General features: G+C 36.0%; 1 protein-coding gene across 2 annotated transcripts in view; it reads left to right on the top strand.

The window, feature by feature from the left end:
* Positions 1 to 12,794, top strand: part of RPS6KA3 (ribosomal protein S6 kinase, 90kDa, polypeptide 3) — a 66,837-nt gene that overhangs the window by 27,554 nt on the left and 26,489 nt on the right. For both annotated transcript variants that reach the window (XM_009877635.1, XM_009877710.1), the window contains 5 exons: positions 1,346 to 1,462; positions 3,711 to 3,792; positions 8,174 to 8,254; positions 9,280 to 9,359; positions 11,784 to 11,890. In XM_009877635.1, the coding sequence (XP_009875937.1) occupies positions 1,346 to 1,462; positions 3,711 to 3,792; positions 8,174 to 8,254; positions 9,280 to 9,359; positions 11,784 to 11,890 (467 nt within the window). The remainder of the gene's footprint in view (positions 1 to 1,345; positions 1,463 to 3,710; positions 3,793 to 8,173; positions 8,255 to 9,279; positions 9,360 to 11,783; positions 11,891 to 12,794) is intronic.

A 12,794-nucleotide genomic window follows, 5' to 3' on the forward strand; every position in this document is an offset into this window, starting at 1 on the left:
GGACCAGAGTTGTGTACCCAGTGGCAGGAGCAGAAGTAATGAGCAGAAACTGAAACACAGGAGGTTCTCACTGAACATCAGGAAACACTTTTTTCACTGTAAGGATGACCAAGCCCTAGCACAGGCTACTGTGGGAGATTGTGGAGTCACCTTCCTTGGAGATACTCAAAATCTACCTGAATCTGTTTCTGGACAGCTGGCTGTAGGTGGCCCTGCTTGAGCCGGAATGTTGGACAAGATGACTTCCAGAGGCCCCTGCCAAGCTCAACCAGTCTGTAGTTCTGTAAAATCTGAGAGTTCCTTGTTAAATCTGAGAATACTTTTCCTCTATTTATTTTCTTCATTATAGCCAACCAAAGGAATAGAAGGAGAATGCACAGAAAGTTGCAATTGTAGTTAGTATATCAACATTACGTAAATTAACTTACAGTCAGTGCTGCTTAGGTTGGATTTTCTGTAATGCCTAGATAGTTATTCAAATAACATTGATAAAAATGCAGGTTTTACATATTCTTGAGCAATTGCTGATAAGTTCTGGAACTTTTCCTTCATGTGGCAAGGAATGTTGCTTGCTAAGGGGATTTTCAAATTCTGTGCAGAAAATGCTGAGTTAAAATACTAGAAGATCGACTGTCCTTTGGAGCTTTTCTGGTGAGCAGTTTCTCACAGAAGGGAAATACTGAAGACTGGCAGCTTTTATACAGTAGACGCTCCTTGAGAAAAGAGGAGAGGAGATTTTTTTCCTTACCAGAGTTTTCTCAGTGGCAGGTGGAGAGTTTGTTGCTGCTGAAGTGGGTTTGGAGGGTGTGCTCCTTTGTGGGGAGATGTTATGAGCCTTACACTATCTTATAAAGGTGAGCATTGTTGCAGCGTGGTGGCTCTCATTCGAATGTTAAAAAAGGGAGGTTTCCCTGAGAATTCTGGGAGATTTCATGCACTCCCAGTGTGCTTTAAGAGTACCAAATTCTTGGGAAAGTTGGTTTCCATTAGTGGATTATGAATCTGGAATGGAGATTATGAACCAAACGATATGTATCTAAGCACAAAACCTTTGGAATTACTGATCTGTTTCGTCAACTCTGTTGTCTGGATTCTTATACATCTCTAAATGTTAAAGCCACATCATTACCGAACTAATACTACATTTTGTAACAAGTATAATTTCTTTTTAGTGTTGCAATTATGCAAATAGCATTGCACAGTGTTTTTTTTTTAATCTGCATTTGGGAGCATGTAGTAGGTTGGATTTAGTGGTACTGGTATTTTTCAACATACTGTGAATCTGTAAACATTTTAAGAAGATGCACCACTAATGAAAATTTATTACACTCTTTTCCTCTGTCAGGAAGAAGGAAATATCAAAGAAATTGCAATAACTCACCATGTAAAGGAAGGACATGAGAAAGCAGATCCTTCACAGTTTGAACTTCTCAAAGTACTAGGACAAGGATCTTTTGGAAAGGTTGGTAACTGAATTGCGTGGAGCCAATTATTTGGGAATGTAGCACTGAATAATATTATGAGCGAAGTGTTCAGAAGAACCATGATCTTACATTAAGGCAGTGTTGCTAGTGAAAACTGCTTTCAAAATTAATGCTAACTAGCTACTTTAATTGTGGCTGATCTTTTTAAAGCAGTAATTTTTTTTTCTAGTTTGTATGAAATGTAGATCTTAAAGTTCCATAGAAAAATTGACTTAATGTGAAATAATTGGGTATTCATTGTTAAAATGAAATGTCATTTTTCTGTAACTACTCTTCTATGTTTGAGGGGGCGAGGGTTGAAAGGTTTTTTGGGAAGTATTCCTAGCTGCTACCTTGCTAATGGTAGGTCATTACAAGTACAGAAGCTATAGGCAGAATTTTTTTTTGTAGCAGATTGTAATTGTAGAGAAAAAATTTTAGGCAATAATGGTTATGGAAGTAAACATGATGTATTCTAGTCAGCGTTATCTATCGTAATTTGGTTAAGTCATAACATACCTTGATACATATTTGAAGCTCTGTTAAAGACACAATGCTTCTGACATTTAGTGAGTACTGTCCACACTGAGATCTCGCTAGGCGTACATGATTCATACTTTTAGTTGTCTAAATGCAAATCAGAAGCAAAACATTAACTTCATGTGGCAAGATAGATCATTGAGTTGGAATAGAATAGATGATGTAAGACAACAGGGCCTTTGCATCCATTTTCAGTCTTAATTGCAATTCTGAATGTGATATTAAGCTCTAGCATATACTGTCAAATCTGTTGTGGATATATGGAGAAAAATGAAAATAATTGGCCTAAATCTTTCTCGGTGGTAGGATGTTAGTGTTAGTCATGTTATTGGAGTAGCAGTTCCAGTTAAGCTTAGAAATCTGGATGTTTAGAAACTATAAAATTTGGTACTCGAAACTAGTAAGTATTCACTCAGAAACCTGATTCCAGAAGTGGTTTCTTATGTTGTTTAATTTCATCCAGATTCATAACCAAGTTTTTATTTGGAAATCTTCAGATCAGAAGTAAATCATTCAAGGGCAAGGAAATGTAAGCTAATAAATGATAATTTCAACAATCCCTTTTATCAATATTTTTAAATTCAGTGCTGGAACTGAGGGGGAAGGGGCAAGTTTTGAAAAAGCAAGAACAACTGTCTGGGTGACTCAGAGTATTGCAGAAATGCCAATCTTGTCCTCAATTGTTTTAGCCTTTATGCAAAAAGGATTACTATTACAAAACTCATAATCTCTTTTTCTAATAATTTGGGAAGATGTCACTACTTGCCACTTAGTTTAAAAAGACTGATTCTGCATGCTTTTCGAGGTCTCAATGTTCTGGTAATTGCTGGGTAATGCGAAGGAATGTTAACATAATCATAGATTACTGAGTTGGAAGGAGTCAGATACAAAACCAGACATAAAACTTATTTCATAAAACACACTTAGCATTCTTATATACTACAAAATGTCTCTATGGTTTTTCCATACATAACCAGAAAACCTGTGGAAGGTATATTTTTTTCTTCTTCTATCTTCAGCTCAAATTTGTCTCTACTGGAATTAATTTTGTGTTAAGGGTATTTAAAAGCAGTCCCACTCAAGAAATCCTCTTATACTACAGAAAGAAACGCAACACACTTTGAGGCTGGTTATCCTTTATTGGTATATTCAAAACTCATCTGAAGCATGTCATTAGGAAATACAGTTTTGTAACATAAGAAGTTTGTTCTAAAAATTGTATAGATTTTTTTTAAAAAAATATTTTTTTAGGCATTGATTCATATACTTTTTTTGGATCAACTTTTGCACACACATTTATCTTCATATGTGAAAATTAATTCATTAGTGCTTTTGCTGTGCCATCTTATGAATTTTAATAAGACTATTAAGAGATTAATATTAAAATGCTGAATTTTGAGTTTCAAATTTTTCTCAGCTTCTGAGGGAATCCAAATACATCCTGTCTTATACTCACTGAAATCAGTTAAGTTAACCCAAAATTAATTTGGCAGACTATTTGTCTTTAACCTTTTAGATATGAAATGGAAGAAAAAAATGCAAGGACACTTTTGTTTGGCTTTGCAGAATCTAAGACTGTCAAAGAAGCTACTAATACTGTTGAGGTGAATAGTAAGTTTTAGTTCTGTTTTGAATTTCATAGCAAAGTATATTGATCTGACTTGCCTTTATTTTCTTTTAAAAATTCTGTTTTAATTTTCAATGCAGGTTTTTCTTGTCAAAAAAATCTCAGGATCAGATGCTAGACAGCTTTATGCAATGAAGGTATTGAAAAAGGCCACCTTGAAAGGTAAGCATTGTTTAGAGAGAGACTCTGGGGGTACTGGTGCGGTTTGACAGCCGGCTGAACATGACCCAGCAGTGTGCCCGGGTGGCCAAGAAGGCCAATGGCATCCTGGCCTGGATCAGGAACAGGGTTGCCAGCGGGAGTAGGGAAGGGATTGGACCCCTGTACTTGGCACTGGTGAGACCACAGCTTGAGTACTCGGTTGCATTTTGGGCACTGCAGTACAACAAAGACATTGAGCTGCTGGAGTGGGTCCAGAGAAGGGCAGTGAAGCTGGTGAAGGGTCTGGAGAACAAGTCTTATGAGGATTGGCTGAGGGAGCTGGGGTTGTTCAGCCTGGAGAAGAGGGTGCTGAGAGCAGACCTTCTTGCTCTCTACAACCACCTGAAGGGAAGTTGTAGTGAGGTGGGTGCTTGTCTCTTCTCCCAAGTGACAACTGATAGGATGAGGGGAAATGGGCTCAAATTGTGCTGGAGAAGGTTTAGGTTGGATATTAGAAAAGTTGGAACAGGCTGCCTAGGAAAGTGGCAGAGTCACCATCTCTGGAGGTGTTCAAAAAACATGTAGACGTGGCACTTCAGGACATGGTTTACGGGTCATGGTAGTGTTGGGTTGACGGTTGGACTTGATGATCTTAAAGGTCTTTTCCAACCTTAACGATTCTATGATTCTTAAAAAAAAAGAGAGAGAAAGAGAGAAATCAGGGTCATTATACCAAAACTTAATCTTTACACCCATACTGTTATGCAGATTGTGTCTGAGAACTTTCTTCTGTCATCTGGTAAATAGCAGTGTGCACAGCCTTGTACTGTAAACCCAGAAAAGTTAAGTAAACAGCAGTACTATATTGGTGGTTGTAGGGGAAGGTAGGTTCCTTCCTATGCCAAATTCGTTAGGCAGTAGTGGTTTAATAGAGTACTTGTGTTACATCTGCCACCTGACTTGCTCCTGAGCTGTTATTTGAAATTTAATATCACTCCTTTTTTCATTTGCTGTGTATCACCAAGGATACAGTTAATGCCTTTTGCTCAGTTTATATTTAGGTCATGATATTTAAAGGTGCATTATAATAACTGTCTTATTCTAAAGTTCTAAATGTAGGGATTTAAGTCATTCTTTAAAACAGAAGTATACAGTACATTTTCGCGAAACTTTTGGATGTACAATATAGTTGATAAAAGCTTAGGTTAGTCATCTACATTATTTGAACAAAAATCAGTTGTAAATTGTGTTTGGGATTTGGATACTTTTGGTCTTGAATGGTATCCGTAACAAAATAAGTTTAAACCTGAACAATCTTAATTTTGCCCTGGAAAATTCTGTAAGAAAAAGAAATAATGTCTTTTTTACTGAGTATTAAAACGAAAGTGATCTTTCACACTAATCCCTTAACCAGAGAGTGTATTTGTTGGACTATGCCGTTGTTTATTACTTCTGTCTGTTGGTAGTTTTCCTAAATTATGCCTGCACTGAAATTGCAATGATAGTTTTGAGATAGTTCCAGCAACTTGTAGTACTTCACAGATGTTACTGAGTATTATAATGATTTGCAGTTTTAATATATAATTTCATCTGAAGATATTCATTAAATGATGGAGGGAACAAAAAACTTGCATTGAATTGTGAACTTCTACTGAAATGTTGAACCGGAATTTCTTTTCTGCTTAAGATCTAGTGTTGAGTATTTACCTCAGAAATCTCATTATGTATCACTTCCACTTGAAGCTGTTACAGAGGGTGTGTTTTTAACAGTTTCCTGTATTTTAATCCCTCTGTCTTTCGTGGCATGTGTTATTTTCATTATTTACTTCCTATTTTTCTGAAATTGATTTCCACTTGTTTAAAGTACTTTGCTATCCTCAACTCTGCAACACCCTCATTCTGCAGCCTGTTTATAGCTCAGGCCTGGAGTGAAAGGTCGTTCAGCAGCTGCCTTGTTAATATATATGAGGGCTTGTTTCCATCACCTTTTGATTGTGCTTTAACCTTACATTAAAAAATTACAGTCCAAGCTGTGGATCTAGTTTTGCCTACAGATGTCAGAGACTGATAAATACTGAAATTGGAAGCTTGACTTTTGATTGGAAAAGGAGATTCTTGGAGACACTAAGAATCTGAGGATGCAGAAAGATGACACTAGCAAGAGGATGCCATGCTTTTCAACTTTGTATCTGAATTTTCAGGTGCTTTTGAGTGTTTTTTACTGAGATTCATGTTTTAGGAACATAGAAATAGCAAGCAAATTAAGGTTACTGCTTCTTAATTGAAGGTGCTGTGCATGACTCACAAATCAAATTTAGAAAGAATATTTCTAGAGGAATGCAACTGTATTAACCAGATCCCACTGATGTAACTACACAGTCCAACCTTAATATTTAGACCAGATCCAAAAAATACGTGCATACAGCTTTTAGTGCAGAGAAGAATTTATTAATACACTCCGATAGAAGGTATCACCTTTCAGTGCCCGTCTATGATGGAGAAAGAGGGAGGCAGAGAGGGCGCGCATGCTGAATTGTTGTCACACAGCCTGGCGTCAGATGTATTAAGAAAAATCAGTACTTCCTGCAGTACACATATAGAAACTGTAGTCAACAAAAGTCAGATCTTAAGTCAAATAATGGCTAATACTAATGTTGGAAATGAGCTCAGTTCCTTATACTTTTTTGGTTGATAATTTGTAAATACAAACTTTCTTTAGTTTTCCAGAAGGCTTGTTATCCCTGTAACTATTTTGCATTTAAAATTCCTAACTGAATCTGCCTAAAAAAAAGAATATTCTGAATTTTAATTCTGTAATTTAGATGAACCCTTGGAACAGTGAAATCACACAACCATCTTGTGACATTTTCATGACTTGAGATGTAAAGGTCAAAATTCAAATGTGATGTTTCCTCTGTGTTTGGTGAGCACTCATTGCATGTGCTTCCATTTTTAGAAATCTGTTCTGCAAGGAGGTGGAAACTTGATATCTTTATTCATTTCTGAAAATGTACATGTATAACCTTTTCACAAGTACCTGTATTATTTTAAGTGCCTGTTTGGGGTAAAAGATAGCCAGACTTCTGGAAGACCCTTTTGCTTCATGAGGGTTTTTCCTGCCTTATTTTATTATACTGTCTGAGAACTCTGGCTTGTTAACCAAAGACTGTCAGCAACTTAAACTTTGGACTTCCTTGCTCTGAGGTGCTTGTAGAATCATAGAATCATGAAGGCTGCAAGAGACCTCTAAGATTATCAAGTCCAACCATCAACCCAACACCACCATGACTGCTAAACCGTGTCCCGAAGTGCTGCATCTACACATTTTTTTTTGAACACCTCTAGGGATGGTGACTCCACTTACTGCTTGCTCCATGGAAGAAATGTTGACATTTGGGAAAGGGACGGTGAAAAAGTGTAGGAGAAGGGAAAGAAAGAGAAATGCAATGTCTTCAACCACTGTAACAAACTTTACTAGCTCTCATCTGTAAGTTCTGAATTTTGTCTGTGTCCTGGCTGATTTGGAGCTTCGGATGGGAACCAGGCAATGGCTGGAGTGGGGAGCTGCCCAGAGCAGGTGCCATGCTCAGCTCATCATCATGCATGTATTCAGGGATTGCCAGCCCCACATGTGGGACATCTGCGTGTGATGCTCATGTAGGTTAGTCAGTAGTGTCACAGAAGCAGATACACGTCCCATTCTGAGCCACCGTAGTGGGACTGCACAGGCAACCTGAGCACTGACTGCTTTTGATGTATGATATGTTCTTTTGTGCACACATTTGCTCTCAGTAAACCTCTTAAAAATCAAAAATATCGCCTGAAGTACTTACTATGTTGAATGGATATTCTGTTTATTTTAAGTTCATAATAAAGCAAGGGGACAAAAAAAAAAAGCCCTTCCAAATTTTCAAGGTACTTAATAGTGTGAATGAGTTAAACCAATATAAGCATCTTCATTATAGTATAACTATATTTATAAGTTTGCTTTGTAGTAACCTTAATTCTCCCTACTTTTCAACAGTAGAGAAAATGGCTGTGTTTTCTATACATAGCTGTAGCATTTTTGCTCTACTTCTTAAAAGATTAGCTAAGTATAGGGCAGACTGAAGGGTGGTTATGTTTTCTCATGTGCTTCTGTTAAATTTATTTACCAAGTGTCAGATTTTGCCAATAGCAGAAACTAAAGCAAATTAAAGTACGTAAGAGATTTGCCAGAAGACTCTGCACTGTGAAATAAATACCTTCTCAGATCTCTTATCTTTGAAGTGCAGTGACCTGCAGATGGCTGTAATGCTATAGAATACAACATGAAATGCATCAGGAAACATAGGAGAAATGCTGATTCATCATGTAATTTTTGTTTATTTGTTTATTTAATCTTGCTAATGTTCTGTTGTAGTTCGAGATCGGGTTCGGACAAAAATGGAGCGTGATATCCTAGTGGAAGTTAACCATCCTTTTATTGTCAAGTTACATTATGGTGAGTAGCAGAAGAATTCACTTTTTTAATCGTAAAAATGGGTGCTAATACCTAATATTTCCTTTGTGGTTCAGAGAGTCATAAGGGATTAGAGTGCTGTCTAAGTGACGGTTGTGAAAAAACTTGCTCTGTGGTAATCCTCATGCAAAGTAGGCATGTGGCTAACCATGCGTGGTGTGAGATCTTCGTAGAACTAGGAGTCTGTAGCTCTTACCCTAGGAGTCTGTAGACAGTTGCCCATTTATGTCTACCCAGTATTTTCCAAAACCTCATATTTTGTAAATGCCATTAATTTTTTTAATTATTTCTTATTCTTGCTTTATTTACTCTGTAGAAAATATATGCAGTGGCCTTATTTCCAGTTGCATCAAAATTGGTGGGAATATGCTTTTAAATTCTAATAGTATGAGTAGCCATGAAAAAAACATTCATGTGGAGGGAGGAGGAAATCATGCAGAAAGTAAACTGAAAAAAAGGTGGAGAACAATTTCTGTTGGGTTTTCTCTTTTTTTTTGTTTTAGTTTATTTTTCTTTTAGGATACAGTTCAAACCTCAGATCTCTATCACTCTGTGATGTGGCTTAAGTAATGTAACTTTCAGTATTTTACTTGTCACTCTTCTGCAAACTAGATTAGGTCTCTACTCTGTTAAGTTGGGTTTCCAGAGATTTTAGAATGTGCTTTAGTTACTAGTTTAGGCTAGTTACTAGTTTAGTTACTAGTCGTCTAGGCTTTTTTACTTCAAAAATCTGGAAGGAAATTATGACTAACCTAAGAATAGCTTATTTTTATTTTTAATAGTTAGAAATTACACTGGTGACTTACTTCACTTTTACAGGGCATGGGAGTTACTTTGTCCGTGATAGAGGGAGATTTACTTAATTCATTTAAATAAATTTTTACACAAAGAAGAAACAAGAAGAACTCATTTTGATAATGAAAATAAAGGTGAATTATTGGGTATGTTATTCTTCTGATTATGGGTAAAGTTAGATGATGTTTAATTTATTTAATTAATCTTTTCAGCTTTTCAAACAGAAGGGAAGCTATATCTTATTTTGGATTTTCTCAGGGGAGGAGACTTGTTTACACGTTTATCCAAAGAGGTAAACCTTTTTAAATTTGAAAATTATCTATTGATAGTATTCTACTATAAATTGCCTGCATTAGAAGAGTTTGCTTTTTAAATTCATTTTTCATCTACCAAAATTTTGAATACTTTTTTTAAACAGCTAGGTTTTGTGTTTGTTTTTTTTTGCACAGAGTAATCACTTCATGAAAATAGTGGTGGTGGTTTATATTGTTCCTGCAAAAAGGCTTAGGCAAGCAGTCTTTCTGTGCTGCTTTTTGTACCTTGCAAAATTTTCTTCTGTTGCTGCCATGTTTAAAGATGAGTCTCAGAAAGAGCATGGATTTTCGTAAAGCAGCTGTATTCAAACTAACTGATTTATGTCTGGTTTGAATATCCAGAACTTAGTGTTGGGTAGATGTGTATATATTTTTATAATTTACATGTGAACACAAAATTACATTGATTATAAAAGCACAAGAATAGTGTTTTACTTATTTTGGTTATTTCCCAAACATGAACACTTTGCTTCTGTTGTGCTGGCGATATCTCTGTGTAGATATGGGAAATATCAACTTGGAAAAGTTTGATTACCTCAAATAAATCAGATTATAACCCCTAAACTAAGTGTTAACATTTCATATATCAACATTTAATTATTTTTCTTGCCATCACTCACGTGCAAAAACTTCCAACAAACATATTGTAGGATAGGGATTTAAATATATCCAATGTAATACCTGGTAGCCAGAACCTGTAGTTGCAGGTGCCTTCCATCTTCCCTTGCTAGAGAGTATCTGGGACGGTTGCGTCATCACTACAAAGCTGTGTGGTTATTAAGCAAAGAGTAGAATGCGAGGCATTTTGTGCATAGACATATCATCAATTCTGTGCTGACCGCCTAAATTACTACATTTAATTCAGCAAAGCCATCTGTTTCAAGTTGCTTCTTGTAGTTTGTTTTGCCACAGATAGTTAGAAAGTTTGTAGTACTCTAGTTCTCTTTAAATCCGTACTTCCTTGTTGATTCCCAAGACAGGGTGTATAGTGCTTTCTTCCTGATGACTTTTTCATCTTGAGCCACTCAAATTTTATAAGGTTTCAGATGGTTAGATAAGAAACGTTCATTGCAAGTACCTGAATGTAAGCTGACTATTCATAACTGATGGAGTGAAATGGGCATGCTGGATGTATTAATGTCATCCTTATATCAATTCATCTGATTTTAGGCTGCAGTTCATCTGATCTATTTTAAAAGTTCCCGCTTTTCCCCCACTGACTACGAAGGGAAAAGTGATTAATTTGGAGCTAGATGTCTGTCTACATTGCAGGTGTTTAAGGTTAGGAGAGATGAATTGTGTGTTTTTAAGGAACCGTAGCGAGGGTATAGTATCATCCTCATGGGATCTCTTATTATTTGAGTTTTCAAATGTGTCTTAAAGATTTCCCTTCTTGAATGTGCCTGTACTAAGTGTTGGCTCTTTTGTAGAAGTAACTTCAGCAACAACCTTTTGATATCACTTTCTCTCTTTAAAATACTAAGTGGAAAATATATTATATTCTCTTGTTCTTAACTCTTCCTTAAAATAGTGTTCATCTGTGCTCCCCATTGTCATTCTTTTTTTCAGCTCCATATAATATATTTAAACATATTAGTCTTAATTTCTTAAAAAATAAAAAAAAGGCTGAGTAGTGACTGAGGTAGAATCGAATCATGCAGGATTTTTTTATCTGTTTCTAATTCTCAGAAAAGTTAAATTGCTATGCTTTCTGTCAGTGTATCACAACAGTCGTTGATATAATTGGGATAAATGTTCATTTAATTGAATGTAAACAGGGATTAGTTTATCTTCCTAACAGAAAATGTGGGATTCACACCCGAGATCTTACCTGTGCTCTTACATAGACGATTTTCTTTGTTTACTTTTAGATGTAGTTACATCTCAAGCTGTTAGAGTTTTCACCATCACTGTAACGTCTTTATCATAGTACTTAGAGACAGTCTTCTCACAGCCAAGATGCATATGCTTTTCTTGTCTCTCTGACTTCGTAGATGAAATTCAGGCATTTGGACTTCTTTAGTCTGTTTGTTGTCTGGAGATGAATTGGCTGTATCCAACAAAGAGGTAGTCACATTCTTTAAATGCTTCCCAAAATTCTGCAGTTCCACTACAATGTGTGTGTCTGTTCTAGAGAACAATCAGAAGCAAATAACCTCAGTTTTGCAGAACAAATATAATATTGGCTTCAGAAGTTCTTTTTGAAGTATGTACTGTGAAATAGTATTAATTAAAAAATCCTAGTTTTTGTCTGAGAAGTCTGAATTTCTAGGTTTTATATGGAAATGAATTCAAGTGTTATGAAGAACGATTCTGCAAAACTAGTTACCGTTGTTTAGTTGGTGCTGGTTTAAGCTTTACGGAGTTTTTACATGTGATTTTACATTGTTTTGCTTTTTCAGGTGATGTTCACAGAGGAAGATGTGAAATTTTACCTGGCAGAATTAGCACTTGCCTTAGACCATCTACACAGTCTTGGAATAATATACCGGGACCTAAAACCAGAAAAGTAAGACTCCACTGTGGCAAATGAAGTATATCAATTTGATTTCCATAGCACTTCTACCTATGGACTTCTTTTTCCAGCTGGTAAACTAAATTAATTTACTATATCAACTGAACAAGGAGGGACATGGGTGAAGCTTGTGGGCTATTTCAATAAAAAAGATTGGATTTCATTTCCACTAGAACATGAGCATCTAATTTCAGAGTGATGTGCCAAGTATTATAATCCATGTTACTTTAAGTAAAGAGTGTGCTGAAATATGCCTACCTTTTATCTTCCAAGTGTTTTAGGGTGTAAAATGGAGACCATGTCTTCTTGGCCTTTCGTTTTATTATTTTAAAATTTCTGCACTTCAGACAAATGCACGATACAACATTCAGCTGTAATTTTGTATCTTTGCATTTGAAAGCCTCACAGCAAACCCTTTCTCCCAACGGTGATTTTTAAAATGCACTGCAGTAAGAGCAGAATGAAGTTTAAATTTTAAAGTAAAATCTGAAAATAGTAAGCCACGGCCTTAGTGATTATACTGAAGACTTAAATAAGCTTGAAGCTACAATTTTGGTGTCGTGTTGTGTCTCAGTCTTAACAGTCATCTATGCTTCATTCAAATCACTGAATTATGTCTCCTGTTTATGTCTTTCCTCCAGTATTTTTTGTTTATTTATTTTTTAGTTTTAGAACATGTTAAAAAGAAAATGTCAGTCCTATCATCTGGTACATTTGAGCCTTTCAGATATAAATGTATCCTGTAGTGTTACTCTGTACCTGGAGGGTACTCTAATGGACAGTACAGTGTATGCATCTACTTTGTGTGCTTAATCAAATAGTTAATGAACTCTAGTACATTGCCAGGAAATCCGTAATAATTCTGAAATCCTCTGCCCTTGGTGATCCTGCTTCTCTG

Source organism: Apaloderma vittatum, unplaced genomic scaffold (assembly GCF_000703405.1).
Source record: "Apaloderma vittatum isolate BGI_N311 unplaced genomic scaffold, ASM70340v1 scaffold480, whole genome shotgun sequence".
Taxonomy (NCBI): domain Eukaryota; kingdom Metazoa; phylum Chordata; class Aves; order Trogoniformes; family Trogonidae; genus Apaloderma; species Apaloderma vittatum.